This window comes from Hippopotamus amphibius, chromosome 12 (genome assembly GCF_030028045.1).
Source record: "Hippopotamus amphibius kiboko isolate mHipAmp2 chromosome 12, mHipAmp2.hap2, whole genome shotgun sequence".
In the NCBI taxonomy this organism is placed as follows: domain Eukaryota; kingdom Metazoa; phylum Chordata; class Mammalia; order Artiodactyla; family Hippopotamidae; genus Hippopotamus; species Hippopotamus amphibius.
This window is the reverse complement of record NC_080197.1, coordinates 57373552-57387714: the sequence shown is the minus strand read 5'-3', so window position 1 is coordinate 57387714 and position 14163 is coordinate 57373552. Positions and strand designations below refer to the sequence as shown.

The 14163-nt window shown below is 35.6% G+C and overlaps 1 protein-coding gene across 1 annotated transcript in view; it reads left to right on the top strand.

Annotated features, from left to right (window-relative positions):
* SMCO2 (single-pass membrane protein with coiled-coil domains 2) overlaps positions 1 to 14163 on the top strand; it is a 31756-nt gene that overhangs the window by 13675 nt on the left and 3918 nt on the right. Inside the window, exons 5-7 of the mRNA XM_057700762.1 lie at positions 6618 to 6712; positions 11083 to 11135; positions 12152 to 12327. Coding sequence (XP_057556745.1) covers positions 6618 to 6712; positions 11083 to 11135; positions 12152 to 12327 — 324 coding nt within the window. The remainder of the gene's footprint in view (positions 1 to 6617; positions 6713 to 11082; positions 11136 to 12151; positions 12328 to 14163) is intronic.

Genomic DNA, 14163 nt, shown 5'->3' with positions numbered 1-14163 from the left:
ATGTTCTTTTTTGTGTGACATCTTTGCCTGGTTTTTGTATGAGGGTGATGGTGGCCTCATAGAATGAGTTTGGGAGTGTTCCTCCTTCTGCTATATTTTGGAAGAGTTTGAGAAGGATAGGTGTTAGCTCTTCTCGAAATGTTTGATAGAATTTGCCTGTGAATCCATCTGGCCCTGGGCTTTTGTTCGTTGGGAGATTTTTAATCACATTCTCAACTTCCGTACTTGTGATTGTTCTGTTCGTAGTTTCCATTTCTTCCTGGTTCAGTCTTGGAAGATTGTACTTTTCTAAGCATTTATCCATTTCTTCCAGGTTATCCAATTCATTGCCATATAGTTGCTTGCAGTAGTCTCTCATGATCCTTTGTATTTCTGTCGTGCCCGTTGTTACTTCTCCTTTTTCATTTCTAATTCTGTTGATTTGCATCTTCTCCCTTTTTTTCCTGATGAGTCTGGCTAATGGTTTATCAATTTTGTTTATCTTCTTAAAGAAACAGCTTTTAGTTTCATTGATCTTTGCTATTGTTTCCTTCATTTCTTTTTCATTTATTTCTGATCTGATTTTTATGATTTCTTTCCTTCTGCTCACTTTGGGGTTTCTTTGTTCTTCTTTCTCTAGCTGTTTTAGGTGTAATGTTAGGTTGTTTATTCAATATTTTTCTTGTTTCTTAAGGTAGGACTGTATTGCTATAAAATTCCCTCTTAGAACTGCTTTTGCTGCATCCCATAGGTTTTGGGTTGTTGTGTTTTCATTGTCATTTGTTTCTAGGTATTTTTTGATTTCCTCTTTGATTTCTTAGTGATTTCTTGGTTGTTTAATAGTACATTGTTTAGCCTACATGTGTTTGTATTTTTTTACAGTTTTTTTCCTGTAATTGATATCTAGTCTCATGGCATTGTGGTCAGAGAAGATGCTTGATATGATATCAGTTTTCTTGAATTTACCAAGGTTTGATTTGTGACCCAAGATGTGATCTATTCTGGAGAATGTTAACATGTGCACTTGACAAGAAAGTGTATTCTGTAGTTTTTGGATGGAATGTACTATAAATGTCAATTAAATTGAGATGGTCTAATGTGTCATTTAAAGCTTGTGTGTCCTTATTTATTATCTGTTTGGATAATCTGTCCATTGATATAAGTGGGGTGTTAAAATCTGCTACTATTATTGTGCTATTGTCGATTTACCCTTTTATGGCTGTTAGCATTTGCCTTATGTATTGAGGTGCTCCTATGTTGGGTGCATAGATATTTACAATTATTATATGCCCTTCTTGGATGGATCCCTTGATCATTATGTAGTGTCCTTCCTTGTCTCTTGTAATAGTTTTTACTTTCAAGTCTAATTTGTCTGATATGTGTATTACTACTCCAGCTTGCTTTTGACTTCCATTTGCATGGAATATCTTTTTCCATCCCTTTACTTTCAGTCTATATGTATCCCTTGGTCTGAAGTGGGTTTCTTGTAGGCAGCATATAGAAGGGTTTTGTTTTTTTATCCATTCAGCCAGTCTGTGTCTTTTGGTTGGAGCATTTAATCCATTTACATTTAAGGTGATTATTGACATGTATGTTCCTATTACCATTTTCTTAATTGTTTTGGGTTTGTTTTTGTAGGTCTTTTCCTTCTCTTGTGTTTCCTGCTTAGAAAAGTTCCTTTAGCAATTGTTGTAAGGTTGGTTTGATGGTGCTGAATTCTCTTAACTTTTGCTTGTCTGTAAAGCTTTTGATTTCTCTGTTAAATCTGAATGCGATTCTTGCTGGGTAGAGTGTTCTTGGCTGTAGGTTTTTCTCTTTCAGGACTTTCAGTATATCCTGCCATTGCCTTCTGGCCTGCAGAGTTTCTGCAGAAGGATCAGCTGTTATCCCTATGGGTTTTCCCTTATATGTTACTTGTTGCTTTTCTCTTCCTGCTTTTAATATTTTTTCTTTGGAACACACATTTTTTTTTGGAACACACATTTTTTTAAAGAACTTTTATTGAGATACAGTTGACATATAATAAACTGCATATATTTTAAGTACACAATTTGATACTTTTTTTCTTATTAGTAATGTATATATGGCAATCCCAATCTCCCAATTCATTCCCTCCCAGTCCTCCCCAGTTTCCCCACGTGGTGTCCATATGTTTGTTCTCTACATCTGTGTCTCTATTTCTGCCTTGCAAACCAGTTGATTTGTACCATTTTTCTATATTATGCATATATGTGAACATGGTTTTATTTTCCTTGGGTAAATAATCAGAAGTTGGAATGCTGGGTCATATGATAAGTGTATATTCTTTTTTGTTTGTTTTTTGGGGGTTTTGTGGGGTTTTTTTGTTTGTTTTTTGGGGGGTTTTTTGGCTGCATTGGGTCTCAGTTGTGGCACGTGGGATCTTCATTGAAGCATGCAATATCTTTAGTTGCAACATGTGGGATCTTTTAGTTGTGGCATGTGGACTTCTTAGTTGCAGCAGGCAAGTGGGATCTAGTTCCCCATCCAGGGGTCAAACCCGGACCCCCTGCATTGGGAGCGCAGAGTCTTACCCACTGGACCACCAGGGAAGTCCCAATAAGTGTATGTTTATATTCGTAAAAAGCTGACAAACTGTTTGAAAATGGCTATGATGTTTTGCAGGATGGCTACTTTCTTGCTGTTTCCTCCTACAGTGGAGAGAGAGAGTTCTAGTCTCTCTCATCTTATAAGAATATTAATCTCATTGTGGGGGCTCCACCCTCATGAATATACCTGAAAGTAACTGTCTCCCTAAGATCCCACCTCCCAGATCCATCCCAGTGGGGCATTAGGGTTTCAATATGTGGATTTTGAGGAGACATAAACATACAGTCCAGAACAGGTAGAGATCAAAGTTCCTTTTTTTTTTTTTTTTTTGCATATGTATATCCCAAGGTGCCTTTCTTTTTTCTCTTTTGGGCATATTCACATCCAGTTGTTACTGCAACATTTATTAAAAAGAGTTTTACTTTTCCTATGGAATTACCTTCCATCATTTTTGAAAATCAGTGGGTCATATATGTGTGAATCTATTTCTGGATTCTTTATTCTGTTCCAATAATCTATATGTTTATACTTTCAGTAATACCACACTACCTTGATTACTGTAGCTTTATATGAAGTCTTGAAATTAGGTAGTGAGCATTATTCAATTTTGTTCTGTTTTTTTTCCTCAAATACTAATTTTTATTATCTGATAATTTTTTCCTTTTTCAAAAATTTAAAAAATTTTTATTTTATATTGGAGTATAATTGGTTAACAATGTTGTGTTAGTTTTAGGTGTACAGCAATGTGATTCAGTTATACCTGTACATGTATCTATTCTTTTTCAAATTCTTTTCCCATTTAGGTTATTACAGAATACTGAGCAGAGTTCCCTGTGCTACAATTAGGTCCTTGATTTTTGTTCTAATTTTTCAAAATTGTTTCGGCTATTCTAATTTTTTTTTCTGCTTTTCCATGTAGATTTTACAATCAGCCTGTCAATTTTGCTGTGATTTTGATTGGAACTACCATTATCTATAGATAAATTTGGGAAGAATTAACACTTTAGCAATATCAGCTCTTCTGATTCATGAACACAGTATTTCTCTCTATTTAGGTCTTCTTTGATTCCTTCCATCGGGGTTGTATAGTGTTTGGTGTACAGATATTTCACATTTTGTTAGATTTACACCTCAGTATTTCATGTTTTTGGTTTTATTGTAAAGGGTACTTTATATTTTTCAATTTCTTATTGTTAATAGCTGGTATATAGAAATACAGTTGATTTTTGTATATTGACTTTGTGATGTGACCTTGCTAAACTCATTTATTAGTTCCAGTAGTTTTTATAGGTTCTTTGGGATTTTCTATGTAGATAATTATGTTATTTGCAAATAGAGACAGCTTTCTCTCTTCCTTTCCAATATGTATTCCTTTTACTTTCTTTTTGTTGCCTTATTATATTGGCTAGAACTTCTATTATGACATTTAGTGGGAAGGTGACAGCAGATAGCAGACCTACTTACTTTGTTCTCAATCTTACAGGAAAAGCATTAGTGTGATATTATCTGGGTTTTTGTTTGTTTGTTTGTTTGTTTTTAAAGATGCCCTTTCTCAGATTGAGAGTTTCTTCTACTCCTAGTTTACTGAGCTGTTTTTAAAATCAGATGAACTGAATTTTTTTCAATAGCTTTTTCTGCATCTATGAATAGTCATGTTTTTTGTTTGTTTATAAGTCTCTTGATATGGTGAATTATAGTGATTGATTTTTCAATGCTGAACCAGCCTTGAATTCCCAGAATAAATTCCACTTCATCATAATACATGATCCTTTTTATATGTTGTTGGATTCAGCTTCTCAAAATGGAACTTTTACGTGTATGTTCATGAAAGATATTGACCTGTGGTTTTTTTTTTTCTCATAATGTCTAATGTTAGTATTAGAATAATGCTTGCCTCATAGAAAAAAAGTGGGATGTTTTCGTACATTTTCTATTTTCTGGATAAGTTTGTGTAAAACTGGCAAAATTCTTTCTTAAAAGTTTGGTTGAATTCACCAGCAAAGCCATATTGCCTGGAGATTTTATTGCAGTAACATTTTTAAATATAAATTTAATTTATTTAATGATAATAGGGTCATAGGGCTACTCGAGCTACCTAGCTCTTGAGTATATTTTAGTGGTAGATTGTATCTTTCAAGGAGGTTGCCCATTTCATCAAAATTGTCAAATGTATTGGCTTAAAATTATTAATAATATTTCTTGTTATATTTTTTATTTTGAAATAACTACAGATTCACCGGAGTTTTCAAAGAAATATGCAGGATAGTCCCAAGCACCCTTCCCTCAGCCTTCCAAATGGTAACATCTTGTTCAACTTTAGTATGCCATCAAAACCAAGAAAATGACTTTGGTATTATCAACAGAACTTATTCAGACTTCATCAGTTATAAGTGCACGTGTGTGTGTGTGTGTGTGCATAGTTCTATGCAATTTTATGATATTTGTAGCCTTGCATAACTGCCACCACAATCAAGATTCTCACCTGTGCCAATGCACAAGATTCCTTTGTGTTACCCCTTTACAGTCACATTCATTCTCTCCCACCCATCCCTAACCTCAGCAAGACAAATCTGTTCTACGTGTTTATAATTATGTTACCTCATGAATGTTACATAAATCAAATCATGCAGTTATGTATCTTTTTGAGATCTTTTTTTGCACTCAGCATGATTTCCCTGCAGTTCATCCAGATGGTTGCGTGTATCAATAGTTCCTTCCCTTCCATCGCTAAGTAGTATTCCATGATATGCTTCACGCATATATTCATTCTAGTTTTTGGCTATCATGAATATACCTACTTTGAACATTCACGTACAGCTTCCTGTGTGAAAACAAATCTTCATTTCTTTGGGATAATCACCTGAGTGAAATTTCTCTGCCATATAGCAAGTTTGTTTTTAGTTTTGACAGGAACTGCCAAATTAGTTTTCAGAGTGGCTATACCATTTTACGTTCCCACCACCAATGTATGAGTGATCCAATTTTTCCACATCCTTACTAACATTTAGTGTTATCGCTATTTTTCACCTTAGCCATTCTGGTAAGTTTATAGTGATACCTCATAGTTTAAATTTGCATTAATCTTATAACGAATAATGTTGGACATCCTTTCATGTGTGTATTTGCCAACTGTTTATCTCCTTGGTGAAAAGTCTGTGATGTCTTTGTTCATTTTCTAATTGCAAGATTTTTTTCTTAATGTTGAGTTTTAAGAGATTTTCATGTATTCTAGATATAAAATCTTTGCTGGGTTTGTGACATGTAAACCTATTTAAGAGAACCTTTGGCCAAGCAAAAGTTTTAAATTTTGATGAGGTCCAGTTTATCAATGTTCCCTCTTATTTCATTTATTTAATGATAATATGGGTAGCACCCTTGGTGTCAAGACAAAGAACTTGGGCTTCCCTGGTGGCGCAGTGGTTAAGAACCCGCCTGCCAATGCAGGGGACATAGGTTCAAGCCCTGGTCCAGAAAGATCCCACATGCTGCAGAGCAACTAAGCCCGTGAGCCACAACTACTGAGCCCACAAGCCACAGCTAATGAAGCCCGAGTGCCTAGAGCCCGTGCTCCGCAACAAGAGAAGCCACTATAATGAGAAACCCGTGCACCACAACGAAGAGTAGCTCCCACTCGCCGCAACTAGAGAAAGCCCGTGCGCAGCAACAAAGATCCAATGCAGCCAAAAATAAATAAATAAATAAATAAATAAAATCTTAAAAAAAAAAAAGGCTAAGAACTCTTTACCTACTCCTAGGTCCCAAAGATTTTCTGTGTTTCTTTTTCTAGAAATTTAACTGAGCTTCCATTTAGTCCTTTTACATTTCTGCTCCTATATCCAGTTAGGACTATACTTCTCTACTATTATCTAGATTACTTAGAATGTTTTTTACTTTCTTGAATTGCATTTATGACTTCCTGTTCCAACACAATTACTACCCGAGTCCTCTTATATAGGAATAGGATTTCACATTTGAAAGGTCAAAAATGATCTTTCAGGATCAAAAAAGATTGTCCATTGGGGATTTTTCTTAAGCTAAAGGACTTAGTTCATCTCTTGGTCTGTTTGCAGCTTATTAAGTGAGGTGAGGTCCCTGGAGGGCCAAATTGAAAAGCTGGAGTCACACCAGGACCTTGACTCTGATCAGGGAGCAAACATTGAGGTAAGCTGGAGGCTTGAAAAAACAAATTGGGAGGTTATGGGGACTCTGCCACCTCCTCTTCCCACTCCATCTGTTGTTTAACAGGTCATAACAAGAGGTAAAACTCATCTTCTGTCACAAAGAAGAGAGCTCTCTGGTGGTCAGTTCTGAGCACATTTTGCCTGGGTATCACCACTTCTATTCTCTAACAACACAAGAAAGCTAGCTTTTTCTGCTCTACCTAGAAACTCAAATTTGGCAGGTTTATATCTCGATGCCATTGAAGATCATGATGAGTTCCTTAAGGGAAAACTTCTCTTAATATTTGTATCCCAGTACCTAACAGTACAGGGAAAACATGCAGGAAATACATGTTTGTGAAGAACTGCATCCTTAGAATGTAAGAGATATATGTGTGTTTGTCTTTAATGCCTTCACGAAGACTCTTGTGTTGGTTTTCACAGTCTCCAAAGTTTTCCCGTTGTTTTGTCTCCTTGCATTTCTTAGAGACTCTTCTCTGAGAAAGTTTTAATTTTCTCTTTTTAAAAGAGTCACAAAATGTTAGAAAAGTAGTGACCAACTTTGGATAAGAATTAGACTTCAGAGCCCTGGCTGGTGGTTTCCTTTTTCTAATGAATTTCAGGCATTCAAAGAAAAGTCTCTAAAAATGGGAAAAATCTGTGTCTAACTATCTCTTTTTACTGAAGTTGCCAGCCTCTGCTTTAGTTCAAGCCAAATTTAAGTGGATTTTGAAAGAAGTAAAGGAGAAAAATGCATCTTTTATTATAGTAAGATAATACTTATTTAGACCCCCCCACACATTAAAAGCCATCTACAGATAAGCACAGATTTATCATTGAGGAAAAAAATTACTTTTAACTATGATTTAGTGTAACATTTTGAGGTAGCAACCTCATTTTGTGCTGGTTGAAAAGTCAAGAGTTTTTTCACTATCAAGGGCTTTGGAAATTGTAAACTATGAAGAAAGGAAAGAGGACAAAAGCCAAGAAATATTCTGCCTTAAAAAATTCCCTCCAAAAGTCAGCTGTATTGCAGGAATGTAGATTTTAACCGGAGGAAGGGATAGGGAGGGATGGATATAAAAAGAATGAAGGAGAAAGACAGAAGAACACAGAGACAAAAGAGAGTAAGGTTAAGAAACAAACCAACAAGGGCTTGGGATAATATGAAAAGGGAAACGAATCTGAAAAAGAATGGATATGTGTATATGCATAACCGAATCATTTTGCTGTAAACATGAAACTAGCATGTTGTAAATCAACGATACTCCAATATAAAATAAAAATTTAAATAAATAACTAAATAAAAATAGACATATTTTGCAAATGCAAAAAAAATGTATGAAAAGGAAAGGCATCAAAAATATGTATGGAAAAAAAATACGTATGGAGTTTCTCTATCCTGGAAATAGACAGCTTTGTATACACTCCAAAAAAAGGGTAAAGACTTGAAAACTAGAAACAGCCCAAATACCCATCAACTGATGAGTGGATAAACTGTGGTACGTGCCACATGATGGAATGCTACTCAGGGATAAAAAGGAACAGACTTCTTAATCATCCAACAAGATAAATGAATCTCAAATGCATTGTGTTAAGTGAAACAAGCCAGACTCGGAAGATTACATACTTCATGATTCCATTTCTGTAAAGGGCATTGCCCATTCTGGAAAGGGCAAAACCATAGGAAAGAAAAATAGATTAGCAGTCACTGGAGTGCAGTAGGGAAAGGGAGGAGGGGATTGACAAAGGGACACAAGGAAATTTGGGGTGTGATGGAAATATTCCATATCTTGCTGTAGCGGTGATTACATGCCAGTGACCGTATGCACGTCAAAATTCGTAGCACTGTGCAGTTTTAAAAGGTGAGTTTTACTCTATGTAAATTATACCTCAATAAACTTGACTTTAAAAAAATTGACACAATTTCTGTCCTAAGAATCAAAGCTGATGGGATAGTCTGTGTAAAAACCAATACAGTAATATAATAAGTAAGGAACTTTAAATATAATTGTTACAGAAGCAAAGTCAGTAAGAATGGCTCTAGGTTTACTCTGGTGGAGGGAAAAGTGAAGATTGTTAGAAATAAATATAAGAATGGCAAGCAATGTGTGGGAAAATGAAAGAAGTTAATAAGGTTAAAATAATATCACATGTGTTGGCTCATTTATTCCGCATGAGTAAATGGAATGACTCAGATGGCATGAAAGGGGGAGGAGGGGAAAACTGGTGAAAGTATTTAAATACACACACACACACACACACACACACACACACACATTCATGCATCAGAAACAAATTTAAGAGAACTTTAAGCTGAGGAAAGGACTTTGAAGTGGCCTTTGGGTGTGGCCTGATATTGAGCGCTAAGTCCACGAAGCTTTCTGAAACGTCCGTATGAAAATAACTTTCATTCTCAGACTGACTCCTCTCTCAGTTACTTTTGCTACAATTGTCTTTGATATGTACTGTATACAGATATTTACTATATAAATGAACTAGGGCACCATGTAAAACGTGATTATTATCTCACAGCTCCTTTCTAAATAATTAAATTACACAACTCAGGGGCTGGTGATGAAAAAAAAGAGTGTAGATTATATATCCTCCATAAGCAGTCTGAAAGTGAACACTCATTACTGGTATCCAACAAGCACAGTACCTAGCTCAGTGGCCACTTACATGGGATGTGGCCAATGATGTCTTGTTGGTTTGATTTAATATTGGTTTTGGAGATCAGTGCCAGGAACAGGATGCAAAAAAACCAGCTTCTATTAAATCTCAAACTATTTGATCATGAATGAGCATTTTTCTAAGTACTGTCGTTTGTTCTGTTTCAGTTCCGCACAACATTTATTACAAACTTTTTCTATATTCTTTTGTTTTAAAGGAGAAGATCATGGAAATTAAAAAGCAATTAGGAGAAATGGATAACAAATGTGTCCAGGTAATGATAAAATGTCTTTATAACTAAGTAAGAAAAACTAGTTCTTCAAAGAAATCTCAAATTTTAGTGAATGGAATCCAGAATTCAATGAAAGAGACTCAGAATTTCAGATCTAGAAGGAAACTGTTATTTAGTCTATGCCCTTATTTTCAGAAGAGAAAAGCGTAACTCGAAAACATGAAGTGACTTGTCCATATTTCCACATAAGAAGAACCAGTTTTGTGCTTGCTCTTCCATTAAAATATTTTTTTTCTTCTAAAGTAATGCATGGTTATTTTAATAATTAAACCATTATAGAACTACTTCATATAAAAAAGAAAAATAATCCCACTCCCTCAAAAATAATCATTGACATTTTAATATATTTACATTCTTCTAAATTATTCTATACATATATTAACATATTGTTATTATTTTAATGAGATTATAATATATACGTATTGTTTTGCAACTTGCCTGTTTCATGTAGCATTTTTTTCTTTGACAACTTTCTATGCCACTAGATGTCATTTTAGTTTTTTACTGTTTATGTGATACAGGACTTGATTTGGGGGTTTATTAAATTTATTTTGTTAGATATTTGGGGCCTTATAATCAATGTTTACCATTACAAACTATGCCTCAAAAATTCATATCTTTTCTTGCTTTTGCAAGTACTTCTTTATGAATCAATTTCTAGAAATGGCACCTCCAGAACCCGTCTTCCTTGAATCCCAGAACACTATTTTTTTTTCTGCTGTGGCTCTGCTTTTCGATATATCCTACAAGTCTGTTATGGAATGATTAATTAAAAACCTTTCAAAGCATTACTTACTCTGGACATATGTGCAATTGGAATTCACATCTTAGAAGAGGATGGTTTGCTCTCAGCCCATGTCTTGATCTTACTGATAGAAACCAACCCAAACCATCTGTTCTCTCTACTTCACAACCTAGAGGAAACATGGGAAGAAAAGAGGAACCAGACACTTTTTGTGGACAGCTCTTTTGCTAAACCACAAGGCCCGAATATTCAAACTAAATAATGACTTACATTTATATGTTATAAATTAAAAATATTTAGAAGAAATACAGTTTTCAAATTTTCAGACACATACCATGTTTCTCCAACTAATGTCCTGGTAGAAGTTTAAGGAGCAAGGAGAGAGCAATGGATAGAGAAAAAGATGATTTATAATAAGCTGCTATTGTGTAAATTTATATTTTTAAAGATTGAAAATACTTTATTAATCTTTTGGTGATACCTCCTGCAATATTTCATGATTGTACTATGAAGTTGTTCCAAGAGGAAGGATCTTACTGAATAAAAGTAAGTTTCAATGAAGCCTCTTTACAACTAAGTGGTATCAGGATGAGTAAGGTTTTATTGTATAAATCAGAAAATATAACTTCTATTTTAGCCAAAATTGTGGATTTCTTTTCAGGAAGATGCTTGTAATGAAGCTCATGAATTAAAGGAAAAACTCGTTGCAAGAATAGAGGTAAGATTTCACAAGTTCGAGTAATGATAAAATAAAATTATTTAAATCTACATACAGAGGTAATTCTTGCCCTAGAAGTTGAGTGCGTACCACAGACTGTTCTCTTTCTAGCCTTTTCACCTCTTCTCCCCTCCTGACCTTCTGCTTTGGGCCGACAGAACATCTCACAGGTGTGGTATACTTCTCAGCTCTCACACCCCGGGGCTGCTTCTACAGCTCCTCCATCAGGGGCTTATCCTTCGTGTCTACATGTTATCTATTCAAGGCTCAGCTCAGATGTCCTCTCATCCCCCAGACCTCCCCTAATCTCCACTAGCCAAAACAGTGACTCCATCTCTGAACTCCTCCCGCAAGATTTTATGCATTGAGGTAAATGTGAATGGCTGAATGAAATGAATGAATCAACCTGTCACCTGTTCAGAGGTGCCTAGTCATCCCACCTATCTAGATAGAGTATATATCCAACCACCAAACCTCAGCTACTGTGTCATCACATTATTTACTTTCTCTTTAGCCTGTATTTTAGTCTACAATACCTAATGTATACATGTGTTTAGTTTATTGCTTGTCACCCAAGCCCTATAGATGCACATGTAATTCTTTGTCCATTTTGTTAAAAAACATACGCACAATAGAATGGCCATTTCTTACCTATTTTGTTATCCTAGAATAGTGCCTGATAGGTGTTAGTCAATAAATATGTTTTGCATAGATGAACAAATTGAATAGATGAATTCAATAAAAGGATAATTATCTTTCTATATGAATAAGCCAGTAGTTTAAAAATTAGCAGGTGGGTTTCATTTAATTTTCTACCATGGTGCTACCTCAATCTGTGAATGTGTCAGTTTCTTAGGTGAGTACACACCTGCCAGTGATCTCTTCACATGACTCATATGTGATTGCAGTGTGGGTCCCTGAAGTGTTCTGGAGGAAAGGCACTCTGCAACATCTCCAATGAGAAGGACAGACATCTGGAATCATTTTGATTTTAATGATTGCTCTTTTTTCCCCAGAACTTTTGCAAGGACATGACTCTACTGAATACAAAGTTGGGGATGTACCAAATGCAAGAAGGGAAAACAGACTCTCAGAGTCCTGAGGAAATGGGCGTGGGAGAAATGGAGCCCCTGCTTCCTCAGGCTTCACCAACCCCCTTGGTGCAGAACTCTCCTCCCCGCGTTACAATGTGGTAAGTTAGGGACAGGGACCTCTGGGGGCTGACAAAGTCCCCAAAATGAATGGGCTATATAGTAGGATTGAATTTCCTCAAGGGCTAAGAATTTGTTTTATGTTTTTTAAATAAACTATTTATTATTTTTTAAATTGTTTATTAAGTCATAGTATTTTTCTTCTTATTTTTTAAATTCTCAATCAATATATTTATTTATTTATTTATTTTCCAAGCAGCTTGGCTTGCAGGACCTTAGTTCCCCGACCAGGGATTGAACCTGGGCCCTGGCAGTGAAAGCACCAAGTCCTAACTACTGGACTGCGAGGGGATTCCCAAGACATATACCTATTGCATTACATACATAGATATAGATATTTCTTTCTTATGGTTTTAGATAAGTATATATACATAGATCTTAAAGGATGTTGTCTGCAAGCTATGATGCAGCCACCTCCACTAAAGGAACATACCTGCGAAGCAAATTTGAAAGCCTTTGTTTACTGGACAGGATGCCTCTCCCTTGTATGATATTGAAGCCGTACACACTGTCAAGTTCTGACTCTTTGGATCTCTTTCTGGGGATCCCACACCATCATATATGCCCTGAGTAGTGCTCTCCTCTGAGAAAGCTTATTATTTTTTTTTTAGCATTTTATTTTGCTTTATTCTTTTGTTAGAGAAGATGTGAAAGGTAAGTAGAATCTGGCTATATTTTCACACAAACACATAAGTACACAAATACTGAGTTAACTTGATTTTATAAAAAGTAATGGAAACAGTATAAAAACCATTTTATCTCTTTACTTACGAAAGCTTTTTTGATTCTTTATCCCCAACCACTAACCCAAGCAGAGTCTTCAGCTCTCTCTTTCGAGTGTACACACTGTACCTGACAGGTAATCCTGACATAGTGCCCACAGCATATTATTGCAATTAAATTACCTCCAATCTGTCTTCTCGTAATACTCCCTGGGCTACTTGAAGGCAGGCATCTTGGTCATTTTGGGATATGAAATATAAAATGTGTTCATCACGGTCAACACATATTTAATTAATTTATTTATTAATGAAATTAATACGTGAAGAGTGATGTCAATGGTGGAACAGACCATAGAAAATTTCCTCCTCCATAAAATCAATGAGAGAGCTGGAAAAAATTGTCAGAATCAACTTTTTCAGAATTCTGGAAATTAAGAATTTAGTATCCAGACCAGATAAAGAACTCTGAAAACTCAACAACAAAAACACAAACAGCCTTATTTTTAATATGAGCTAAAACTTGAGTAGACATTTCTTCACAAAAGATACAGAAGTGGCCAAAAAGCACATGAAAAGATTTTCAGTGAAAAAGCACAATGAGGGAGGGAATAGGGGGATATCTGTATAAAAACAGATGATTGAACTTGGTGTACCCTCCAAAAAATAATAAATAAATAAAATTTAAAAAAAAAAGCACAATGAAAACATTATTGGTCATTGGGGAAATGCAGATCAAAACCATGACATATTGGGAGTTCCCTGGCTGTCCAGTGGTTAGGACTTGGTTCTTTCACTGCCTGGGCCCAGGTTCGACCTTTGGTGAAGAAACTATGATCCTGCAAGCTGAGTAGTTCGGCAAAAAAAAAAAAAAAAAAAAAAATCATGACGTATAACTTTACACCACTAAGATAACTATAGTTAAAAAGACAGACAGGGACTTCCCAGGTGGCTCAGTGGTTAAGAATCTACCTGCTAATCCAAGGGACATAGGTTTGAGCCCTGGTCCAGGAAGATCCCACATGCTGCAGAGCAACTAAGCCCATGCACCACAACTACTGAGCCTACACTCTAGAGCCCTCGAGCCACAACTACTGG